The 27,139-nt window shown below is 31.4% G+C and overlaps 1 protein-coding gene across 1 annotated transcript in view; it reads left to right on the forward strand.

Annotated features, from left to right (window-relative positions):
- The window catches only part of LOC127180851 (voltage-dependent calcium channel subunit alpha-2/delta-1), a 130,044-nt gene that overhangs the window by 71,028 nt on the left and 31,877 nt on the right, over positions 1 to 27,139 (forward strand). The window contains exons 11-22 of the mRNA XM_051135172.1: positions 1,690 to 1,848; positions 2,125 to 2,229; positions 3,545 to 3,623; positions 3,766 to 3,815; positions 3,914 to 3,997; positions 4,087 to 4,164; positions 6,072 to 6,152; positions 9,391 to 9,465; positions 23,459 to 23,530; positions 24,203 to 24,274; positions 24,347 to 24,408; positions 24,509 to 24,585. Coding sequence (XP_050991129.1) covers positions 1,690 to 1,848; positions 2,125 to 2,229; positions 3,545 to 3,623; positions 3,766 to 3,815; positions 3,914 to 3,997; positions 4,087 to 4,164; positions 6,072 to 6,152; positions 9,391 to 9,465; positions 23,459 to 23,530; positions 24,203 to 24,274; positions 24,347 to 24,408; positions 24,509 to 24,585 — 994 coding nt within the window. The remainder of the gene's footprint in view (positions 1 to 1,689; positions 1,849 to 2,124; positions 2,230 to 3,544; positions 3,624 to 3,765; positions 3,816 to 3,913; positions 3,998 to 4,086; positions 4,165 to 6,071; positions 6,153 to 9,390; positions 9,466 to 23,458; positions 23,531 to 24,202; positions 24,275 to 24,346; positions 24,409 to 24,508; positions 24,586 to 27,139) is intronic.

A 27,139-nucleotide genomic window follows, 5' to 3' on the forward strand; every position in this document is an offset into this window, starting at 1 on the left:
ATGTAACGTAGCTAGTTTTAAACAGAGGTAGTGTCTTTTTATCTGCTTTAAAATTGTGATTTTGGCCTAACTTTCCTCAGAGGTCTACAAGTATGTTCTAGTTTTAATAGGCAAAACTTGTTTTATTATTTTATGGTTTTTGTTATTTTATTGTTTGTTTATTTGTTTAATGTAATTAATAAACAAATAAATGCTAAGTAAAAATAATTTTGAGCTTTTTGAATATATCCATCAATATAAAACTGTTTCAGGATTTTGATATAATATTTAGGTTTAGATTTAGATACTACTAAATCACTACTAAATAAGTACTTGCCAAATGCATTTTTTTTATTGTTACTCCATTTTTTTTATTGTTTCGCTCTAACTTTTTAAATTAATTTATTTAAAATGTTTATTAAAAACTAAACTAAATAACATACCCCTACATTTTATTTTATTTATTTATTTTTTTATTTTATTTTATCTATAGCCACTTTTTTATTTATTGAAAATATGTTTATTAATAACTAAACTAAATAACATTTGGTCCCTAGCTAACCATTTATTTTATTTTATTTTATTTTATTTTATTTTATTTTATTTTATTTTATTTTATTTTATTTTATTTTATTTTATTTTATCTTATTTTATCTATAGCCACTTTTTTATTTATCGAAAATATGTTTATTAATAACTAAACTAAATAACATTTGGTCCCTAGCTAACCATATATTTTATTTTATTTTATTTTATCTTATCTTTTTTATCTTATTTTATCTTATTTTATCTTATTTTATCTTATTTTATCTATAGCCACTTTTTATTTATTGAAAATATGTTTAATAAAAACTGAACTAAATAACATTTGGTATGTAGCTACACCTACATTTTATTTTATTTTATTTTATTTTATTTTATTTTATTTTATTTTATTTTATTTTATTTTATTTTATTTTATTTTATTCCATTTTGTGGTATTTTATCTATAGCAACTTTTTTATGTATTAAAAATATGTTTATTAATAACTAAACTAAATAACATTTGGTCCTTACCTGCCCCCTTGCACTTTATTTTATTTTATTTTATTTTATTTTATTTTATTTTATTTTATTTTATTTTATTTTATTTTATTTTATTTTTTATTTTATTTTATTTTACGTCTATTTTATCTCCTGCTATTTAAATTTAATTCTTTTAATGCTCATTAAATTGAGTAGAAAATAAAATTGCCTATATAAGGTTTAAACCATGACTTTTTTTGTCCTATTAGTGGACTATTAGAGTCTGCAGTATACCAGATACTCTTTTTTTTCCTTCTTTTTTCCTCCCGCATTCATTCTTCCTCTTTTTTTTCCCTCTTTCCTTCCTCTACCCAAGTCTATTTTCTTGTTCTCAGTCTCTCAAGCTTTGAAGTAACAGGTTCACAGAGGTCAGCCGCAATAAGTGACAGAACACAGAGAGCCCTATCTGAACAGAAAATTAGAAACTTGTAAGGGTATCCAGCTTGTCAGCTCAAATTATTTTCATCACTGTAGCACAACACATGCGCATACCCACAAACACCTGCAGAGATTCTGACCCCGGTATATAGATCTTTTAAGTCATACAAACTTTAGCTGTGATTCTGTAAAGTCTTGCTGTGAATAGACAATGAGAAGACCAATGATTTTTCACTTACTGTATGCCTCTCTCTCTCTCTTTTTCAGTTTAACACAAAAGTGAATAACACAGCATGTTTCGACCACCTGGTTCAAGCTAACGTTCGCAATAAGAAGATCTTAAAAGATGCAGTGCAGAACATCACAGCCAAGGGCATCACCAACTACACCAAAGGCTTTGAATTTGCCTTCAATCAGCTCTCAAATGTAGGAGTTTTTGCTGTTTTCTGGTAGATTTTATTTTAGAAACGTCTGTATGAATTTTAAATGCATAAAGCTGACTAAGGCTAGAAATATTCCACTAAGCCACAAGTAGGGGGCTAAAATCCTAGACTGAAATCCTACAATCACCTCTGCTTAGTAATATTTGTTTACTAAAAGGCTTCTGATTAAACCTTATGAAGTTTAAGTAGTAGTTTTGCTGTGTTTTGCTGACTTCTGCTGGTCAGTCTGTGTAACTGCATATGTTTGTACTCATTTTAGCCAAACATCACCAGAGCAAACTGCAACAAGATCATAATGCTGTTTACTGACGGAGGCGAGGAGAGGGCAGAGGAGATCTTCAGCAGATACAACATTGACAGAAAGGTTTGTGTGTCACAAAAACGTACCTAGGTTCAATTAAGTTTATGGTATATGCCTATATATATTATAAATATTATATAGTAGGTCCTAAAACAGGTTTAATCTATAATAAGATAAATGCACATTTCTTGATGGTCTTTAGGGATGCTAATTATTTTTTAAAAGAATAAGCTATTCTTATAATGAAACAACACTTTTGTAGGAATGGTTGGTAGGAATTGGTACTAAATAAATAATAAGCATTTTCTGAATGAAGATTTCAGTTATTATGTGTAGTGTTTATTTTATAATGCATTGTATTTCTACACATTATTTTATAATTATTATTTACGCACTTTTTATAATACATTTTTTGAGGGGTGCCAATAATTTTGGATTACTGCTTTTCAAAAGTTTGCGATCAGTAAGATTTGTAATGTTTTTATCAACATTTGTAATGATCATCATTTTATCATCATTTGTAATGTTTTTATCATCAAAACTATTGTTGTAATTTAAAATATCTTAATATACTCTAAAATATAATTTTTTTTTGTGATGCGGCACTGTATTTTCATTAGCCATTACTTCAGACTTTAGTGTCACATGATTCTTCAGAAATCATTCTGATATGCTGATTTATAATCAATTTTGGAAATTGTTGTGCTGCTTAATATTTTTGTGACGTGTGATACTTTTTCCCAGGATACTTTGATGAATAAAAAGTTAAAAAGAACAGCGTTTGTTCAAAATAGAAATTCTGTGTTACAGTATACACTACTATTCAAAAGTTTGGGGTCAGTAATTTTATTCCTTTTTTTTTTTTTTTGAAGAAATTAATGCTTGGATGTGTTAAATGGATAAAAAGTGATAGTAAAGACTTATATTGTTATTAAATGCTCTTCTTTTTAACATTTATTCATCAAAGAATCCTAAAAAAGTATCACAGGTTCCAAAAGTGTTAAGCACCACAACTGTTTCAACACTGATAATAAATCAGCATATTAGAATAATTTCTGAATGATCATGTGACACTGAAGACTGGAGTAATGATGCTGAAAATTCAACGCTGCATCACAGAAATTAATTTGATTCTAAAGTATATTAAAATAGAAAAACTATATTAGAAATTGCAATAATATTTCACAATTTTGCTATTTTTTCTGTATTTTTAAACAAATAAATGCAGCCTTGATGAGCATAAGAGACTTTTTTAAAAAATCATAAAAATCGTACTGACCCCAACCTTTAATTATCTATCTATTTTTAGTTAGATATGACCCAGATGATCTTTTTTTGCATAATATAATGGTGTTCTAAATTTGCTGTGTGATTGCAGGTGCGTGTGTTCACATTTTCTGTGGGTCAACACAACTATGACACCGGGCCAATAAAGTGGATGGCCTGCGCTAATAAGGGCAAGTATTGCTCAGTCTGTGTTTGCCCCCTAGTGGCAGAAGCAAAAAAACAATTCTTACATCTCACAGCCTCTTTAGCAGGTTCAGCAGTGGATTGCTAAAAAATAAATAAAAGTAAATGACTCCATATGATGTTTTCTAGGATATTTCTACGAAATCCCATCCATTGGAGCCATTCGCATAAACACGCAGGTCTGTATATTGCCAAAGCATTTGCTCTTGTTTAGAAGTATGTGAGGATCAAAGGATAAACATCTGTTGATTACTTTGTGTTGTTTACTGTTGTTTAGGAGTATCTAGATGTTTTGGGCAGGCCGATGGTCCTCGCAGATGCCAAACAAGTGCAGTGGACCAACGTGTACTTGGATGCTCTGGTGCAGCTCTTTTTTTTTAATACACATTATAGAATTTGTAAAAGTGTGTTGTGTTTGATTGTTTTTTTGTGTTCTCGTCATGACCTCAGGAGTTGGGACTAGTCATCACAGGCACGCTACCTGTATTCAACAAGACCAAATCCAGAGAGGGTGGATCTCGAAACCAGGTAGGTCTATTGTTTAAGCTAAAAAGTATGGAAATACTCACTAATTCTTTATTAGTACTACTTTTATAATTTTGGATGAGAGTGAATGGCACATATGCAAGTATTTGGGAATTGTGTAATGACTGAAAAATCAAAAGAAATCTGTTTGAACTGGTGACCGAATAGGACGAAATTGTATAAAATCTAGAATATCAGTTTATACAGAAACTATAGATATATTAAATGCACATACACTACTACCATTTAGGTGTTTAAGGTTGGTGAGATTTTTTTTACGTTATTGAACGTCTATTATGCTGCCCGAGGCTGCGTTTATTTGATGGAAAAATACAACAAAAACAGTAAATATTACTACAATTTAAATATCTCTTTTCTATTGTAATATATTTTAAAATGTAATCTATTCCTGTGATGCAAATCTGAATTTTCAGCATCATTACTCCAGTCTTCAGTGTCACATGATCTTCAGAAATCATTCTAATGTGTTGATTTGGCAAATTTATTTAATTTCTTATGTGTTATTTATTTATTTATTTTTTTTTATTTTTTTTTTTTACTAAACTTGATTATTTTTTGCTGAATAAGTATTAAGTATTGATTTCTTACAAAAAAAATCCTACTGACCCCAGACTTTTCAATGGTAGTGTATATAATGCTTGTAATGTGGTAAGTTTTCCATAAATATGAATGTAGAACCTAAAAATGTATTTGTAAAATTGATTCTACATGATTCTACATAAGGTTTGCATTCTGTCTACCCTAAAAGCAGCATATAGAAAATACAAAGATTGTTACAGAAAATAAATTGTGCATATGTGACCATGGACCAAAAAACCTGTCATGAGGGTACATTTTTTAAATTGAGATTTATACTGAATAAATAAGCTTTCCATTAATGTATGGTTTGTTAGAATAGGACAATATTTGGCCAAGATATTTGAAAATCTGGAATCTGAGGGTGCAAAAAAATAAAATAAAATAATCAAATAGCCTTTAAAGATGCTCAAATTAAGTTCTTAGCAATGCATATTATTAATCAAAAATTAGGTTTTGATATATTAACAGTAGGAAATTTACATAATATCTTCATGGAAAACGATTTTTACTTAATATCCTAATGATTTTTGGCCTAAAAGAAAAATTTATAATTTTGACCCATACAGTGTATTTTTGGCTATTGCTACAAATATACCCATGCTATACTGGTTTTGTGGTCCAGGGTCACATTTATCTTTAATATGAACACAGGTCCTTAACTGTACAAAACAAGAACATTTCAAATCAAGCCCCAAAAGCGGGAATAAAACATTCAAATGAACACAGACCAGAACACCAGATGTGTCATTAACAGGCCCAATACTCTATTAATAGCCCAATTCTTGGAACAAACTGCTATTTTTGTCACGTTTAATGGGGATAAAGCTACTACTGACGCAAACGTGTAAACCTCATTATCTCTTGAATGTATTAACCATGCGGACAGTGGCCTTCTCAGGAACACCACAAAGTAACAGATATGGAAAATAAATACAGTATCTTATCCTAAACGTTTCCAGTTTGGGGGACAAATGATCCGTACATCCGTACATTATTTGTCTACTAAACTGCTTGACCCTCTGAAAGTCGACGTTAACTTTCCACTCGCCGACTGCGTCACTGGCTTCTTTGATAAGGTTAATATCCATTTCCAGTATGGATGACGAGCATTGACGTAACGCTCTGCACCTTCACATAATGTCATGGCGGTTATTTTTGGCCAAATGCAACAGTTTGTGTTGTTGTGAAATCTGTTCAAGGTCTTATGCTTTTTCCAGGTGTAGTTTTGCCTCATGTTTGTTTGTAAATTACTAAATGTTACTCCATTGCATGTCAGAATGGAAACATGATGTTTTTTATCTCCCTTTCAGCATCAGAACCAGTTGATTTTAGGAGTGATGGGGGTGGATGTGTCTCTTGATGATATCAAAAGACTGACGCCCCGCTTCACAGTGAGTATCACAAGCACAACTCAAATACATTTAGCGTTTTGCGTGGTTTGTGTTCCAATCTAATATAAACTTGCAATTTTGAGAACTAAATTTGCAATTCTGAGAAATAAACTCAACTCTGACTTTTTTTCTCAGAATTATTAGGTCAGAATTGTGAGATATAAACTCGCGTTTGCAAGGAAAAAAGTCAGAATTGCAATATTTTTATCTTGCAATTCTGACTTTATTTCTTGCAATTGTGAGTTTATGTCATGCGATTCTGAGAAAAAAGTCAGAATTGCGAGTTTATATCATGCAATTCTGAGAAATAAAGTTTCCCACAAATGAACTGTGAGTTTATATCTCACAATTCTGGGAAAAAAGTCAGAATTGTGAGATATAAACTCGCATTTGCGCGAAAAAAGTCAGAATTGCTGTTATCATCTCACAATTCTGACTTTATTTTTTGTAATTGTGAGTATATATCATGAAATTCTGAGAAAAAAGTCAGATATGCAAGTTTATATCTGACTTTATAATTCAATTGCGAGTTTATATTATGCAATTCTGAGAAAAAAGTCAGTATAGCGAATTTGTATCATGCAATTGTGAGAAATTAAGTCTCAAATGAATTGTGAGTTTATATCACATTTCTGGGAAAAATGTCAGATTTGCGAGAAAAGTCAGAATTGTGAGATAAAACTTGCATTTGTGAGAAAGTCATAAGTTTTTATATCACAGTTCTGACTTTATAACTCACAATTGCAAGTTTATATCATGCAATTCTGGGGAAAAAGTCAGAACTGCAAATTTATATATTGCAGTTCTAACTTTTTAACTCACAATTGCAAGTTATTATAATGCAATTCTGACTTTATAACTCGCAATGGCAAGTTTCTATCAAAATTTTGAGAAAAAAACGTCAGTATTGCGAGTTTGTATCATGCAATTCTGAGAAATAAAGTTTCTCACAAATGAATTGTTTATATCTCAATTCTGAGAAAAAAGTCAAAATTGTGAGACAAACTCACATTTGCAAGAAAAAAGTCATTGTGAGTTCATAGCACATTTGTATCTGAGAAAACATTTTATAGTTTATATCTTGCAATTCTGACTTATAACTCTGTTGTGAGTTTGTAACATGCAATTCTGAGAAAAAAGTCAGTATAGTGAGTTTGTATCATGCAGCTGTGAGAAATGAAGTCTCACAAATGAATTGTGAGTTTATATCAAAATTCTGGGGAAAATGTCAGATTTGCGAGAAAAGTCAGAATTGTGAGATAAAACTCGCATTTGTGAGAAAAAAGTCATTGCCAGTTTATTGCGAGTGAGTTTTTATCTCACAATTCCGACTTTATAACTCAAGTTTGTATCATGCAATTCTGGGAAAAAAGTCAGAATTGCAAGTTTATATCTTACAGTTCTGACTTTTTACTCACAATTGCGAGTTATTATAATGCAATTCTGACTTTATAACTTGCAACTGCAAGTTTCCTTCACAATTTTGAGAAAAAACGTCAGTATTGCGAGTTTGTATCATGTAATTCTGAGAAATGAAGTTTCTCACAAATGAATTGTTTATATCTTAATTCTGGGAAAAAAGTCAGAATTGTGAGACAAACTCGCATTTGCGAAAAAAAAGTCATTGCAGGTTTATAGCACGCAATTCTGAGAAAACATTTTATAGTTTATATCTTGCAATTCTGACTTTATAACTCTGTTGTGAGTTTATATCATGCAATTCTGAGAAAAAAGTCAGAATTGCATGTTTATATCTTGCAAGTCTGACCTTATAACTCACAATTGCAAGTTTATGTCACAGTTCTGAGAAAAAAAAGTCAGTATTGTGATTTTGTATCATGCAATTCTTTTTTATTTTTATTCAGTGGGAGAAATGGTCTTTTGTAGAATGAGGACTTAGATGAAGACAAGATATAATTGAAGACAAATAACAAAAAGCACCAAAAAATAATCATGCAAAAAAGTGGTGAAATGTCAAACAAAAGTAGAAGTTTCAGTCTTCATTTACATATAATCTATCCATCTCAAACTTCACATTCATGTACACTACTGTTCAAAAATTTGAGCTCTAAAAAGGCTTTTTTTGGCCGCTTTTTTGATTATTACTTGAATTCAAGTAGGACACATTAAATTAATCAGAAGTAACAAAGATATTTATAATGTAAAAAAAATGTCTAATTAAATAATTGCTGATCTTTCTATATAAATAAATAAAATGACTTCTGAAGAAACATGTGGCACTGAAGTCTAGAGTAATGATGCTGAAAATTCAGCTCTACCATCACAGGAATAGATTACTTTTTAAGATATATTAAATAATAAAACAGTTGTTTTAAATTGTAATAATATTTCCCATATTTACAGTGTTTTTAATCAAATAAAAGCAGCTTTGGTGAACATAAGAGACTTTGAAAAACATTACAAATCTTACAAACCGCAAACTTTTGAACAGTAGTGTAAAATAAAATATGAAGTGTCAGACGTGTCGCACCAGTTTGATGTCAAAGACGAGACGAGGCGAGAATTGTATGGCTTCAAAAGACACCGTACATAGCGCCTGACTCACATTCACTAATGTTATGGCACTTTTATGGTACTTCATTCTCAGATTTGGTGCTTGACAGCCCTATTCACTTTCACTGCACTTAAAAAAAAAACTTGAGACGAAAGAAAATCTGGTTTGGGGACGACGTGAGGGCGCGTAAACGGCGACGAGTTTTCATTTAGGGTGAACTATTCCTTGAACGCTACATAATTCAATTTATAAAAGAACAAAGCGAAGCTCATGTGTTAGATGTTTTCTTTGCGGACTCTTTGAGTCGCCGTAATAAGAATAACACGGCACGCATAAGATAAATGCGCTATTGTTCTGCGGTCTGCCGTCTTGCGGTTTCGCCTCTTACAGTAAGATCGCTCTTAAGAGGACGTAAGCCCTTGTACATTACATCTGTTTGTACTTACATTTGATTTGTAAATGGTTGTGATTTTCTGTTAAGCTCAGAGGAATGTTTCCAGATGAACCGACACATTTGATTAACGCTAAGTGCTCGGGGGTGATTGACAGCTCGGGTCGGCGTTCTCAAGGGATATTAGACAGTACCCCGCTAGTGAAGAATTAACCGCCGCATCTCTGAAAAACCAGGCCCGTTTGGTCCAAGCAGGGATTTGAGTTTGATGGTGGTCTTCTTTTTTTGAGGTGTCTTCACTCTTCTCCTCTTTCCGTTTTGTTTCATTTCAGATTGGTCCTAATGGATATTATTTCGCAATTGATCCTAACGGTTACGTGCTGCTTCATCCAAACCTGCAACCAAAGGTATCAAAGCTTTTTTTTCCACCCAAATACCTCAAATGTTACATCACAGCTCATTTATGACACAGGAAGAGGTTTTGAGGCTGCTTGTGGTGGGGAACCATGACATACTTGTCTAATACGATTGTTTCTTGTTTGACATTGGTGCTATTTAACATCTGTAGGTCTTGTATCTCTCTCTGTCTTTATCACTGTATCCCCCTTCCGTTTTGTCTGTGTATATGTGTTGCATATTTATGTTCATTCTCACCTACATGTGTGTGACTTTGAATGGCATGTACGCAAATGTCCGTGAGTTCATGTGTACATTTATATCAAGCATGTGTTTAGTATTATGGAGGACCAAATTTAAGTTACGAATCTACATTACCATTCAAAAGTTTTTGAACAAAAAGTTTTTAATGTTTTTTAAGGAATTGTCTTCTGCTGCCCAAGCCTGCATTTATTTGATCCAAAATACAGCAAAAGCAGTAATATTGTGAAATATTTGTACTATTTAAAATAACTGCTTTCTATTTTAATATATTTTAATATGTAATTTATTCCTGTGATCAAAGCAACATTTTCAGCATCATTACTCCAGTCTTCAGTGTCACATGATCCTTCAGAAATCATTCTAATATTCTCAATATTTAAAACATTTGAGTACATTTTGTTCAGGATTCTTTGATGAATGGAAAGAACTAAAAGATTAGCATTTATCTGAAATAAAAAGCTTTTATAACATATATACCATTCAAATTATAGAAATGAATACTTTTATTTAGCAAGGATGCTTTAAACTGATCAAAAGTGATGATAAAGACATGTTTCTTTCTGTTTCAGATAAATGCTGTTTATCTGAACTTTCTATTCATCAAAGAAACCTGAAAAAATTCAACTCAGCTGTTTTCAATATAATAATAATATTAAATGTTTTTGTGGCACAAATCAGAATATTGGAATGGTTTCTGCAGGATCATGTGACTGGAGTAATGATGCTAAAAATTAAGCTTTGAAATCACAGGAATAAATTTAATTTTAAAATATATTCAAATAGAAATCAGTTATTTTAAATATTTGTTCATTTGTTTTTGTTCAATGTTGTGCCTCTTAGTGTAGAAGCTATATTGGATTTGGTATGGATGACCAGGTTGTAAACATTCAAAATGATGCGCAAAATCTAATTTTAAAGCTGTTCAAATTAATCAAAAGAAATTTGCAATGTTTTGAATAATGGTCTCATGACAATACAGCATATTTGGCCTTCAATAGTTATTTGGAGAAATTACACCATATACTGTACACTTCCATTTAAAAGTTTGTGGTCGGTAAGATGTTGTTGTTTTTTTTTTTGTTTTCTTTTCTTTTTTTGAAAAAGGAATACTTTCATGTGGTAAGGACACATTAAATTGATAAAAAGTTACTTGAAAATAACAACAACAACAACAACAAAAAAGATTTTTAAATGTTACAAATTTTGAACATTCTATTCATCAAAGAATCTTAGAGAAAAAAAAGTGTATCAGTTTCCAAAAAATATTAATAATAACAATAATATATTATTATAATACAGTGTTTTTTTAAAGAGGTCATCGGATGCCCATTTTCCACAAGTTGATTTGATTCTTTAGGGTCTTAATGAAAAGTCTCTAATATACTTTGGTTAAAAATTCTCAGTGGTTGTGTAAAACAACACCCTTTTTACCTTGCCAAAATCAGCTCTGCAAAAATCATCCTGTTCTGGTCGAGTTTGCTTTAAATGTTAATGAGCTCTGCTCGCCCCGCCCCTCTCTTCTCTCTGTGGAGTGACGAGCTTGTTTACTCTAGCCACATTTAGCAGCGTTTAGCCTCTAAACTTGCTAACTAGCACATTATTAGACAATCGCAAAGATTCATAAAAAAAACCTTATACTCACTTCTGCTGTAAGTGAAGCTGCATCACAAATGATTCGTGGCTCAGATGTTGGGAGTAAATGACGACCACTATGTCCATTATTACATCCAGCAAAACAACACCTCAGTCGCTCAATCTGAGATATTGTTGTCTTACATCCCTGCTCCGGCATCGAAACAATGGAGATCGGACTGTCCCTGCTGATTTAAGGCGGGTCTGAGGTAAGACACTCATGTCAATCAACTATCGTGGGAGCGACCTCTGTGGGTGTGACGCCACAACGACAGGAATCTGAGAAAGGCTCGGTTTGAAAATGGGGATATTATTTTTACAGATTAATTAAAAACCGCTGCATGGATTTTTATCATTATAGGGTAGATTTGTACATACACTGCCAACACACATTAATGTTCAAACGACATGTAAAAGTGAACTTTGCATCCGATGACCCCTTTAAGTCTAAATTAGTATATTAGAATGATTTCTGAAGGATCATGTGACACTGAAGACCGAAGTAATGATGCTGAAAATTCAGTTTTGCATCAGAGAATAAATTACATTTTAAAACAGTTTGTTATGGAAGCCCATTTCCACCACATAAGACAAAAAAATCATAATTATATACCATAATTATGATGAAATAATCATATTAAGTAATACATATGACATACAAAATCATAATTATGACATCAAGCCCTAATTATAAGATTAAAAATCATAATTTCATTGACAAATTTTGACTTTATGTCATAATTATGATTTGAAATTACATTATTTAAACTTTGTATGTTATATTTTTTTATTGTGATTTAACAAAGCATGGTATTTTTTTTTTCTTATGTGGCATTTGGTGTGATTTCAATTTTTTTGATGATGTAAGTCATTGAATTTTGACATATTGCAATACCCAGCCCTAATAGCATCCCTTTTTTCCTTCCATTCATACGCTTTTATGGTTAATACCACATTACGTTTATCTATCCCATGACACAAACAGGCAGATCAAGCATCTGCGAGTGATTCAGCTCATATCATTATTGACAAGTGTATCTGACCTCATATGTAAAGCTGTAGATTTAGAATGTATGAACATGCATTTGCGGTGTGTAAACAGGCGCTCGTGTAGCTTTTTCCTTTGGATCGGGGGCGCACGGCCCCTCTTCTGGGTGAGCTTTGCACATAACCTTTGCAAATCGCCCGAAGTAATACGTCGTGCTTCTGGCAGCCAACATGCATACATGTTTCTCAATGCAACTTCACTACACTTCTTACATATCAGTCTGTTTGCAGGTTCCTTTGATTCTGGTATCCCACCACACACATAGACCAGTCTGTATTTCATCTTTTAAACAAAGAATGTGAAAGAGAAAAGAGATCATGTGTGTGCGTTCAAGGTCATAGTTTATCCTCGGTCTGGATGGTAAAAGCACCGTCCATCACCGTCTCAGACAACCCCAGTCTACCATGACAATCTCGCTAGTTAAGGAGGTAAAATGCATTGAATATATTATGTCTGGATGGCTGTAGATTGAAAATCGTTTAGACGTTCTCTGATTTAAGCTCAAAATGCAATCGCAAAGAGTTATACATGTGCAGGACTCAACAATAAGGATGACTCGGGGCCAGTGTGAGATCATAAACATTTAGTTTTGGGTGATGTATTTATGCTGTGTGATTATGCTAACTGAAGTATGTAACCAAGGTAACTTTATCTAGGCTGTTAATGTAGTTTTTTGTTGAAATTGCGACTTGCGATAGTAATGGAAGTTTAAAACAAATCAGTTATCAGTTACAAATCACTTTCCCTGTTTGAATTCATAGTCATAGGAGGTTTTTATACATAGTTATAGGATATTTTTGTATGCATATGTACATTTGATATTTATTTGTTGTTGGTATTATTGCTAATTAAAACCCTAAAAAAAGTTTTATTAATTGTACAAAACTAAAATTGTGTTTAAAAAAAATAAATTAGAACTCAAATTTAATTCCTTTCCATTTTTGGAAAGGAATTAATCATAGTATTAAGCAAGCATTCATTGAGCATTGTTACAGTTTTTTTGGTCATTTATTTTAGGCTGTTTTAGAGAATTAAAAAAAAAAATATATATATATATATATATATATATATATATATTATATTCTTCCAAAAAAAAAAAAAAAAAAAAACCCTGAAAAAGATTGACAGTTTCTTTAAAAAATATTAAGCAGGACAACAGTTTTAATTTAAATTTTTATTATATATATATAAAATAAATGTATAAAAATAATTTAAAAAGTAATAATAAAAATAATAGTATGACGTATAAAAATATTATGTAGGACAACAGTTTCAACACTGATAATAATAAAGAATATATTTTAAATATAATAATATTAAATCATATTAAAAATCTTAAATAATATAAAAAAAATGATGGTATTTTTAATATATTTTAAAAAATGATACATATGAATAAAAAACAATAAAAACAATAGTATGACGATTTCTACAAAAAAAAATGTTTCAAAACTGAAAATAATAAGGAATACATTTTAAACAATAAAAATATCATGGTATTTTTAATATGTTTAAAAAAAATATACAAATCAATAAAAAATAATAATAAAAACAATAGTCTGATGGTTTCTACAAAAAATAATTAAGCAGGACAACAGTTTTCAATACTGATAATAATAAGGAATACATTTTAAGTATGTTTAAAAAATATAATGGCATTTTTAATATATTTAAAAAATAAAAATATGGTTTCTACAGAAATTATTATGTAGGACAACAGTTTTGAACACTGAGAATAACAAGGAATACATTTTAAATATATTAAAAATGACAGTATTTTTAATATATCTAAAAAATAATTTAGTATAATAAATAAACTATTATTAAAAAATAATAGTATGACGGTTTCTACGAAAAAAAATATTAATAGTTTTAAACACTGATAATAATAAGGAATACATTTTAAATATATTTTCAAAATATGATGCTATTTTTTAATATATTAAAAAAAAAAAAAAAAGAAAATATGTATGACATAGTATAGTATAATAAGGAATACCTGTTAAATATATAAAAAAAATATTGAAATGGGAAACTGTAAATTGTAATAATATTTTGCAATGTTACATAAATAAATAAATAAATAAAAAATCATTTAAAAATCTGACCCTGAACTTTTATATATATAAATAATAAAACTGTAAAACCTGGCTCCAATGGAGCCAGCAGAAAAAAAAAAACCTTATTGTTGATTCCTAATGTGTAAGATTTCTTCTCTCTTTCAGCTATCTGTGCCTGAGGACACCTGGCTTGTAAGTTAGGGCAAGTGCTGAAACATGTCAATGTTATTGTTGAAATGTTAGGTCAGAGAGGTACGATGTTTGCTGTTAAATCGACATTAAAATAACAAAGCTCCAGGTCTTATATATATGGAGAATATTAACTTCAGTCCACAAGCCAGTCAAATCAAACATGCAGAACATATTTCCGTCCTTGGCGTCAGTCAGAACGAATGTTATGACATATTTCCATCTTGCCTCAAAGTTACATCCTCCAGCTTTCGGATTAAAAGAAACGAGACAGACTTGGAGGTTTCCTCCACTCCCCGTCATTCATATGGGAAAGCCTTTGAAACGACTTCACCGAAACAAACTCGTAACATAACAGTGCTTTTTTTCTAATGAGCTCATCTATATCGTTAAAGGCAAAAAAACGAACGAAACGCATGTGCCATGACAAACACAAACGCCAGCGTTATTGCTCCCAGCGGACTCCATGTGCGGAGCAGGCCGCGCGATCCGCTCGGTTTTACTTTAGTTTAGCGAGCCGGCTCTGATCACATCTGAAGGTTTGATCTCTCAAGGACAGATGTTGAGATGCGATCCGGTGCGGCCGCAGATCGGCAGGCTGATTGAGAGAGACACGTAGGCATGGATTGAATCTCTGAACCGTGGATGCCGTACTTAACCCCGAGCAGCGCTGATATGCAAACACGAGCCCCTAAACCATGGGGTGCCAGATCTACTGGAAACAGTTCAAAGTGCTCCACCAGCATCCAGCGGTGCAAAACACATGACTGAATTTGTCGGCGAAAGTTAAGAGAAAGCGACCACTTCGAACGAACTTTGGAGAGTCTTTCAAGGAGACTTTGAACACTGCAGGAAGGACTAATTTGATTTTGACAGTGCCTAAATTGAACAAACCCTCATAGTATGTCCGCCATATGTTGTCTGCTCGCCAGAGATCCAAATAATTGTGTTCAAACAGTAGGAAGGCCTACACGATGGGAATCGATTTATAGCATGCACTTTTATTTCTTTCGAGCGTTCTCATCTATGATGGATTGCCGTGTTTTACAATAACAGCATTGTTAACAAGTGTGGTCTCTTTTAAGGCTGAAGTCAGTTTTGGCACCCATAAATAACCCTCTTTCTGAAATCCTCTCCATATTTCTCATTAGAACAGGATTCAGAGCCGTCGCCGCAGGCTAAGTAAAAAGCTTGCTCTTACGTTCCCTGAGGTGAGACTATGCAAACTGTCGTAGATCCAGTTTGATGTTCTGTCATAGAAATAGAGTGGAATAGCTTGTTCGGCTCCTATAGTTGTAGTATGATATCTAGTATGCCTTCCTAACTGTAATCTTAGAGGCATTGTACTGTAGTGTACATATGGCCATAAATCATTACTGAGTTCACTGTAGTTTCAGAACCCAAAATCTCAGAGTTTGTGATAGTTATGCTACATATAGCCACTTTGTACACAACACATATGTTTTCAGCAAGAGGAAGGATAAATAAATCCAATCATTTTTTTTTTTTTTTTTTTTTTGGCCTTAATTAGTTTGTGCACGTTTTTTTTCCCCCAGTGTTTTTGAAAATAGTCGCTTACCAAGTTTGCATTTAAATGATTACTTAAGTATTCAGTGTCTATGGAAGCCAGTTTCCACCATGGGCAAAATAAGAAAAGTAATTGTGGTGATGTTCTTTTTTTTTTTTTTTTTTTTTTTTTTTTAGCTCACAATAATTTTCATTACAATTCCAAGGTCCTCGCTATTTTTTATTTTATTTCATTTCATTTCATTTCATTTCATTTCATTTCATTTCATTTAATTTTATTTTATTTTATTTTATTTTATTTTATTTTATTTTATTTTATTTTATTTTATGTTATTTTATCTTGTTATGTTATGTTATGTTATGTTATGTTATGTTATGTTATGTTATGTTATTTTATTTTATTTTATTTTATTTTATTTTATTTTATTTTATTTTTCTGTCCCGGAATAAAAAATTTAATTTTTTATCTTTATTTTGTCTTTGAATTCTGAGTTTACATCTTGCAACTCTGTTTTTTCCCACCCTGGAATAAAAAATTTAAAAAGGTAATTGTGACTTTTTATTTCTGAATTCTGATGTTTTTCTCACAATTTAGATTTTACATCGCACAACTCAGATTTGTAAGAGGGGGAAAAAGTCGTTGAGAGTTGAGAGATAAAAGTTTTAATAGCCTTTATTTATTTATTTATTGTGGTGGAAATAAGCCTTCTCAAGATGATACTTTTTTATGGTTGTAATTATATTTTAGGATTTGTATTCATTTATTTGAAATATTATATTTTGATTTTCTTTTTCTTTTTTTTTTTTTTAAATCCTACCATTCTGACTTTTTTCCACAGTTTTGAGGTTAAACAACCACAATTCTGATGATTTTTTTCTTGCAATTCCAAAGTTACATCTGCCCTGAAATCAAAAAATGTATGATTTTGACCATTTGTCTCACAATTCAGACTTTTTCCTAGCAAAAGTTTTATTTTATTTTATTTTATTTTATTTTTTATGAGTCTAGAAAAAAGAATGTGATGGAAACAAGCTTCCCAAACATGATACCTTTTATTATTATTATTATTATTATTATTATTATTATTATAGGAACCTGATACGTTTTAGGATAATATAATTTTTTTATGTATTAAATGTTTTTATTTATTTATTAATTTATTTGTTTATTTAAAAGTATTTAAAATGTTTTTTTTTTTTCTCCCCCACTCCGGAATGGAAAAATTAAAAAGGTAATTGCAACTCTCAATTTTTTCTCACCATTTTGACTTTACATTTCAGAATTGTGAGAGAAAAAAGCCTGAATTATGAGAAAGTTTCAGTAGCCTTATTTTATTTTATTTTATTTTATTTTATTTTATTTTATTTTATTTTATTTTATTTTATTTTATTTTATTTTATTTTATTTTATTTTATTTTATTTTATTTTATTTTATTTTATTTTATTTTATTTTATTTTATTTTATTTTATTTTTCCAGAAAAAAAAGAATATGGTGGAAACAAGCTTTCCAATACTTTTTGGATTGTTTGATGTTTAAAAGAACATTTTATTCATTTATTTAAATTATTGTTATTTTTATTTATTTATTTTTTTTTTTTTTTTTGTAGCAATTAAAAAGTTTTTACTGTCACTTTTGGTGATTTAATGCACCCTTGCTAAATTTCTTTTGTTATTTATTTATTATTATTTTTTTAATGTTACTGACCCCAATCTTTTAAACCGTAGTGTGTCCAACCCTGCTAGTTAAGCTAGTTTAGCAGCCTAGTGGGGACGCCAACACACCAACAAAGCATGTTGGGAACCGGCATCCAAAACACAGCATATGCTTATGATCAGTCATGCTGGTGTTTTCAGCAGGGATATGACTTCAGTAAGTGTGTGTAATGGTTATCATGAGCGCTAGCATGCCATCTGATGTTTGTTTGCGTCTGCAGAGTGAGAGTTCATCGAGATATTTCCTGTCTGGCGGATCAGAAAGATAATGGTTTTTATTTGTTCCAAGCGTTGCCAGATATACCAGAGAGTTCAGCCTACTGTAGCACGTTCAGCGCTCGCATCCAACGCGTATCTCAAGCAGTTGGTATTCATGTCATGTGCTTGTAATCTTGAAGGATTCAGTAATGATTTCTTCATACGGCAGATCTGTGTTCTCACTTGACCTCCATTTGTAATGCGAACAACAAAAAGATGATTTACTGTCCAAGTGAAAACACACGAGTGAAAAACGAGAAGGAGAAAAGGGAAAGGAAAAATGTTTGCTGAAACGGTACATTGCTTGTCCCACAGTGGCGTTATGGGGGAATTGACTGCCGGACATGTTTCACAAATTCTGCTGCTTTTTTTGGCTCCTAATTGGCAAAATGTCATCTTTTTTCTTTACACTTTAAAAATTTCCTTCCGAATGTTAATTTTTACTAACGTAATACTAGTTTTGTATAACATAGATTCATTTCAAATGATAATATTATATAATATCTGTTTTTTGCATTGATCATACATCTGGTTTGTGTCATATGTTACATGTTTTGTAAAACTGGCATTGCCTGTGTGTTTCAGGGTGAGGGAGGGATTTGGGCGGGACACGCAGAACTTGTATAAATCTTCCTTTCCTGTTTATAAAAATTACTGCTGCTTGGTCAACATATTCTGCATGAAAGATATTTGGACTGACTAAAGATGGTAACTCAGTAGATTGTTTGACAGCATTTTAGAATCATGCTTTGTTTTTGTACAGATAAAGCGGCCACAGGAAGTATTTGCATACCTTAAAATGTCATTGCATTACATAAGATATGTAATTAAGTGTCATTTAATAAATCAATCAATCAATCAATCAATAAAGAAAAATCAATAAAGACAGGCAAAACATTTGTGGAACACTTTAGCAACCTTACGAAATGTCAATCCAAAAAGTGAAATGGGTTATAATAAATTTATAAAATGTTATAATATATAAATAAAAATATATAAATATAAATATAAAACATATATATTTTTAAATATAAACATATATAAAAAGTTATTTTTATTTATTTAAATGTAACTATAAAAGTGAAATAAGTTCCAAGACATTTTTATTCATTCATTCATTTATTTAAAAGTATTAAATGTATTAAATATTAATAATAATAAAAATATATATATATTTATTAAGTATTTAAAAGTATTGACTTTTTAAACAACAACCCAAAAAGTAAATTAAGTTGAAAAAAGTGTATTTATTTATAACAATTTTAAAGTATTGACCTTCCAGAGCAGCAACCCAAAAAGTGAAATAGGTTCTAAGAAATGTATTTATTTATTTATTTAGTTGTCTGTGTTTTAATATTTTTTTTTATTTATTTAAATGTATATATTTAAAAGTATTGATCTTCTGAAACAACAACCCAAAAGTAATATAGGTTCTAAGAAGTTTATATTTTTATTTATTTATTTATTTATATTTTAAAATATTGACATTCCGAAACAACAACTCAAAAAGTGAAATAGGTTCTAAGAAATTTGTTTTTATTTATTTATTTAAAAGTATTTAAAATGTATTACTTATTAATCATAAAAAATATTAATATTTATTTATGAAGTATTTAGAAGTATTGACTTTTCAAAACAACAACACAAAAAGTGAAGTGTAAGAAATTTATTTATTTATTTAAATGTAAATATTTAAAAGTATTGACCATTCAAAACAACCCAAACCATCCATTAAATTAAAAAATATATATATTTATTTAATCATTTGTGTTTAGAATTTATTTTTATTTATTTAAATATTTAAAAGAATTGACATTCCAAAACAACAACCCAAAAAGTAATATACGTTCTAAGAAATTATTTATTTATTTGTTTATTTATTGATTGATTGATTGAGCTTCCAGAACAACAACTCAAAAAGTGAAATAGGTTTTAGGTTTACCAGTGAAATAGGTTTGTTTGTTATTATTATTATTATTATTATTTATTTGTTTGTTTATTTATTTATTTTATTTTAAGTCTAAAGTAATGATAGTAATGCAGTTTTTGCATTTTTTTTTCATAAATGTCCAGATACTATTCAGGGACATTACTTCAGTATTTCAGTTTTGTGTTATTATCTCAGCAAGAAAAGAGCAAGTAGGTATTTTAAGCTTGGTGCGACTGTATGCTCTGTGCTTCAGATCAGTAGTCGAATTCGTGAGGGCCTTTTTCTGCCTGCAGTTCTGCGTCTTTCTCTGGAACACTGTAATTAGTGTGATAATGGGGTTAGTCACCGTGACTCTCAGCGGTGTGCTATTATTATCATGATCAACATAAACGGCGACGCCCACATCAGCTGTGGCATGACACTATTGCGCCTGACTTTGAGTATTCCGGCGCTATTCAAGCGTAGAATATCCTCGCACATGGTAGAGAGAAATAGTTTACATATTTTCGCAGCCTATATAAGAAGTGCCAGACATAGTTTTCATCAGTCTCTCTCACGCTCTGCTAGATTGACACATGAAGCCGACACATGTCAGTCATATCTGAGCGATGTGTGGGTCCCCCAGGGGCCGGTAGCGGAGCAGAGGGCGACCCCGACACTTTGAAATCATTCCTCTGTGTTGTCTGTCTCTCATTATGATCCTGCTTTCATATTCACTGCTTTTCCTTTGATTTCTTTCTCATTTATATGACCCTCTTCATTCTTTATTTCATTCTGTTTGTCTTTTGTCTGTCAGCCCGTCTTTCTTTGTTTCTGTCTGTCTCTTTCTTTCTTTCTTTGTCTGTCTGTCTTTTGTCTATCTGTCTGTCTTTCTGTCTGTCTGTCTCTTTCTTTTATTCTTTCTTTCTTTCTTTGTCTGTCTGTCATCTTTCTTCTCTCCATCTGTCTTTTTCTTTCTGTCTTTCGTCTTTGTCGTTTTTGACCTGTCTCTTTTGTCTGTATTTTCTTTCTTTCGTGTCTGTCGTCTTTCTTTCTTTCTTTCGTACATCTGTCTTCTTCATTCTGTCTGTCTGTCTGTCTTTCTTTTGTCTGCCTCTGTCATTTGTCGCCTATCTTTCTGTCTGTCTGTCTCTTTCTGTCTGTCTTTCTTTCTGTCTGTCTGTCTGTCTTTGTCTCTTTCTTTTTTCTTTCTTTCTTTGTGTGTCTTTCCGTCTTTCTTCTGTCCATCTGTCTTTTTCTTTCTCTCGTCTGTCTCTCATTTATTTCCGTTCTTTTCTCTCGTGTCTGTCATCTTTCTTTCTTTCCTTCTTTCTTTCTTTCTTTCTTTCTTTCTTTCTTTCCATGTCTTTTTCTTTCTGCCTGTCTGTCTCTTTCTTTCTTTCTTTCTTTATCTGTCTGTCCATCTTTCTTCTGTCCATCTGTCTTTTTCTTTGTCTTTCGTCTGTCTCTGTCGTTTATCATCTGTCTCTTTCGTCTGTCTGTATTTTCTTTCTCTTTCATCTGTCATCTTTCTTTCTTTCTTTTTCTTTCTTTCCATCTGTCTTTTTCTTTCTTTCTGTCTGCCTGTCTGTCTCTTTTTTCTTTCTTTCTTTCTTTCTTTCTTTCTTTCTTTCTTTACCTGTCTGTCCATCTTTCTTCTGTCCATCTGTCTTTTTCTTTGTCTTTCGTCTGTCTCTGTCGTTTATCATCTGTCTCTTTCGTCTGTCTATATTTTCTTTCTCTTTCGTCTGTCATCTTTCTTTCTTTCGTTTTCTCTTTCTGTCTTTTGTCTATCTGTCTTTCTTTCTTTCCTCTGTACATCTTTCTTTTTCTCCATCTTTTTCTTTGTCTGTCTGTCTTTTGTCTGCCTTTCTTTTCTCAGTCTTTTTTTCTTTGTCTGTCTCTCTGTCTTTTTCTTTCTTTCTTTTCTCCATCTTTTTCTTTGACTGTGTGTCTTTCATCTGTCTCTCTGTCATTTATCGCCTTTCTTTTTTACTTTCTCTCTTTCCTCTGTACATCTTTCTTTCTTTTCTCTATCTTTTTCTTTGTCTGTATTTTGTCTGTCTTTTCTGCGTCTTTTTTCTTTGTCTGTCTGTCTGTCTTTTGTCTCCGTCATTTATCGCCTTTCTTTATTTTTCTCTTTCTTTCTTTCTTTCTGTCTTTTGTCTCTGTCCGTCTTTCTTTTTCTTTTCTCCGTCTTTATCTTTGACTGTCTATCTTTCATCTGTCTCTGTCATTTATCGCCCTTTTTTCTTTCTCTTTCTTTCTTTCTTTCTTTCTTTCTTTCTTTCTTTCTGTCTGTCTGTCTATCTGTCCATCTTTCTTTCGACTGTCACCTTACTCACTTTCTTTTCTTTTTGTCTTTCTTTCTTTCTTTCTTTTTCTTTCTTTCTTTCTTTCTTTCTTTCTTTCTTTCTTTTTGTGTGTCTTTCGCCTGTCTTTCTTTTTGTCTTTTTCTTATCTCTGTCTGTCTTTTGTCTGTCTTTCTTTCTTTAGTCTGTATTTCTTTCATCTGTTCCGTTTCTTTCTTTTTTGTAATGTGATTGTTTTGTCTCATGTCATTCATTCATTGTTTCTGTTTTTGATTCTGTCCCCCTTGTCCTCTCCCCTGACCCTGTTCATGCCTGCTCTGCATGTTGCATGTAAGAGTCTGATTGCCTCATTTCACCTTATAACATTTCTCACATCATAGATTTGATGTAGGTGCCAGTGTTGTTAATGTGTACATGAGCAATGTGACATGTGTTACATACAGATGAACGAAATCATTTGCTTCCAAGAGCAAACATTCTTTCTCGGACAGAAAATATTACCTCATAAAACAGAGCGAGCCAAAGTTTTGTTAAGCAATCTAGATTTTAATATCTACATGGTCCTTGCTCAAAAACATGAATCATACTTTGACAGCCAAATGTAATGAAATAGGCTTACAATAGTAAATATGTTTTTAAATAGTCTAAGTTTAAAATGCGTTTAGATTTATTCTGGTTAAATCTGAATGTTACGTTATTTAATGCTAAGACATTGTTACATACTGAAATATTCACTTTTCTGTTCACAGAAACACAATCTTCTACTTACATTCTCTACATTTCTGTATTATTAAAAAAATGCGAATGTTTATGAAAAGGAGACACAAAGGAGATTAAATGTAAATAAAACACCAATTTGTTTCCTATGAAAAGACGGAGTTTAATTTATTTTCTTCCTTCTCTGTGTAGAAGAACATATTAATCAGATTTATGCCTACATAAATGAACTTTTTAGACACTGTATATTTCTATAGCTCAACAGAAACTTTCACTGTGATGTATTGGAGACCTGGAGTACATTAACACTCAACCCAAAGCTGAAAGTAAACTATAGAGAGAGAAATGTTAACATTATTCGGTTCCTCTTTAGAACCCCAAATTCCAGGAGCCGGTTACACTGGATTTCCTAGATGCAGAGCTGGAAAATGATATTAAAGTCCAGGTATGGCACAATGCACACATACAAACACGAGATAGCTTGATCTAAAGAGTATTATTTCATTGCTATATTAATTAAACACTTATGATTTCAAGTGAAAACGCTTGCAGTATGGTGTTTCAGTATGTACAAATGCTTACATTTCAGTTACAAAACATGTGCTGAAAACACCCTTTTGCTCAAGGGATGCATAGTTAGTGTAGATAGTAGTGATTTATGATAGTAGTTGACATAATGCCTGACCACACAAGTTACAGAGCTTTTTTTTTTGCACAAAATGAAATTTGCAGATGAAAATGTACATTAGAGACAGTGTTTGGTGTGATGCATTACTAATGAATTACTGTAATTTAATTATTTTTCCCTACTTCTGATATAATTGCATTAAATACTGTGTAGACTATAGGAAACATTCTATATAAAACAATAGCGGGTGTAACATTTAAAATTTAAAAATCGTGTATTTAAAATGTGATATCTATTTTTAAAATGTAACTTTCTCCCTTAAATACTTTTGTTATTTCAATAAAAAATTATGCAATTTTATATTGTTTATTTGAGAGATTTACTTTTTTAGAGTTACCTACCCATCATTGTAATACTATTGTAAAAATCAAAGAACCATGGTGTTTTCATCATTATTATGGTTAACACTGATCTCTCTCACTTTGTCAGATACGGACTCTGATGATTGACAGAGACCCTGGGGAGAAAACAATAGAAACGCTTGTGAAATCTCAAGATGAGGTGTGTATATCTTCTATAGTTGCACCGCATTGTCCATATTCGCTTCGCTTACACTTTATATTCCAATATCAGAGATACATTGATCGAGGAATCAGGACCTACACCTGGGCACCGGTTAACGGGACAGACTACAGGTTTGTTGGCTTTACCTATGCAAAGTGTTTCATAACCCTCCCAAGTATTTGTATGTATAAAACACTTTGTCTTTTTCCTATGTGTGTGGGTGTTCTGCAGCCTGGCCTTGGTTTTGCCTGAATACAGTCTGCATTACATCGAGGCAAACCTGGGGGACACTATAAAACAAGCCATGTGTGAGTACCGTCTGTTCGCCCAGAACGCACAAACCAGCTCCCCACGTTGAGCAAACACACTATCATTTACTAAAGATCAGATAGAGCCTTCGGCATGCGAAGCTATTGTTTTATGAAATAGCTGAGAGCGCTTGCAAATATTTCTCGTCGGCTCGCGAGAGAGGTCTGCCTGTTTGTGTGTGTGTGTGACCTCGATTGTCAGGGCTGCTCTCTGTATTAAACTGAGGTCCAGCTGGTCTCCACCCATCCTGAGCAGTGTAGCCAGGCGTTTGATCTGGCTCTCCCCAGCACACAGGGGCCCCGGCTGGGAAGAGAGACTGCGAACGCTCCCTCCCCTCTGGACATGTGCTGCTGAGGTCCAGAACTGCACACATACACAGACGTTCAGCTCATTTGGAGGAATATTCCATGTCGATGGCATGTGGCTTGCTGTCAGTTTAGCAAACCGAGTCGAAAATGATTCTGAATCGTATCTCGTTGCCCCATAGACTTCCATTTCCACGGTAATTGACAGATGCTGTCGATAGAGCTTAACTTGTACTTAAGCCAGAACATTCCTTAAAGGAATAGTTCTGCCACAAATGAAAATTGCTGTTATTTACTTGTTCCAAAACCTGTATGCTGTTAGTTTTCTGGACGTTTTATGTTGATGCTTTTCGTATAATGAATGTTTATGGTAACTAAAGCATCACTATGATTATATGTAGTTTAAATGGCTTCTGTAGTGTATAGAAGTCTTTTGAAGCTTTACGAACAGACCAAAGTCATTACAGGCATTCGAATTCAGAATTTGAGAACCAGATCAGTCTGAAACGAACTGGATCAAAAGAACTGATTCTTTCCGGAATCAGAAAATGTGTTCCATTAAAAATGTCAGAATGGTGACACTTCCTTAAACCAACCAACTTACACACACACATTTATTCTATATATGTTTTTCCTCTAATCTATCCTTTCTGTCTTTCCATCTTTGAATGGCACAGCACAATGGGGCAAGTACTATCTCTATGTCTTTTACAGTTCCTCACTGTCTATTCTCCAGATTTTAGTCATTTTTATTTGCACTTGTAGTTATTTACATAATTTATGCATGATTTTAAGTTACATTTTCTACGCTTAACGTGTCTGTTTGTTGGAGTGAACTATATTTTGTTATGCATGGTCTGTGTAACATCAGTCGATTATTAAACAGTGTTTGGTGCTTGTCTAAACATGCATGCACAGACATGTAAAAAAAAAAAACTGAGCCTTGAAAACATGGGCTTTTAATGTTTAAATAACAGATTTTTATAGCCTATGCAAATGCAAACCAACACATATTGCTAGGGTATTCTTTGTGATTTCCTGGGTGTTGCTGTATGGTTCTGAGCAGTGTTATTTTTACTATTAATAGTACCTATAAATATTTTGAAATAACTTTAATAAATTTTTAGTGCTGTCAAGTCGATTAATCACGATTAATTGCATCCAAAATTGAATGTTATGTTTACGTATTATGTATGTGTACTGTGTGTATATATATAAATACACACATACATGTGTATATATTTAAAAACTACTTATATTGTGTAACAGGAACTTTAGTTTTGGATGCAATTAATCATGATTAATCGATTTGATGGCACTCATTTTTTCAGATTATTCAAATTTCTTTAGTATTTTTATGTACTTTCATAATTTTTATTAGCTTTTTTATACCTCTGTTCAACTTTAATTTATTTTTATTTCAATTTTAATTTTCATAATTGTACAACTTTAATTATTTCAGTTAGCAAAGGAAGTATTTCCCATTTTTGTTAAAGTATTTTTTTTTTATTCAGGTCTTTCAATTACCCAAAAAAATATTTGTGCTACGTTTACTAAGGTGCTCTGAGCAGTAGTTTTTTTTTTTTTTTGGTACTATTAGTTTAATTACCTATTAACAGTTTTAATCAGCTTACATTTTTCTAGTGCTATCAAGTTGATTAATTGTGACTAATCACATCCGAAATTTAAGTTTGTGTACATAATTACACATGTGTGTAATGGGTATTTTTATGTGTATGTATATGTACATAAATAAACACATACATATTTAAGTATATATTTACATATATTATGTAACAGAAACTTTTGTTTTGAATGTGATTAATCGTGATTATTCGATTTGATAGAACTCATTTTTTTTTTCAGATTATTCAAATTTCTTTAATATTTTTATGTACTTTCATCATTTTAATTTGTTTTTTTATACTTTTGTTTATAATTATTTTTTATTTCAATTTTAGTTTTAGTAATTTTACAACTTTAACTTAATTATTTCAGTTAGCAAAGAAGGCATTTCCCATTTTTTTTTAAGGATTTACATTTTTTATTCAGCTCTATTTAATTTTTTTTTTGTTGTTGTTTGCTAAGGTGCTCTGAACAGTGTTATTTTTTACTATTAATAGTAATATTTTTAATCGGCTTATATTGTCTAGTGCTATCAAGTCGATTAATCGCATCCAAAGTTTATGTTTACATAATATGTGTGTGTACTGTGTATATTTATATGCATATATAAACATACACATAC

Source organism: Labeo rohita, chromosome 18 (assembly GCF_022985175.1).
Source record: "Labeo rohita strain BAU-BD-2019 chromosome 18, IGBB_LRoh.1.0, whole genome shotgun sequence".
Classification (NCBI taxonomy): domain Eukaryota; kingdom Metazoa; phylum Chordata; class Actinopteri; order Cypriniformes; family Cyprinidae; genus Labeo; species Labeo rohita.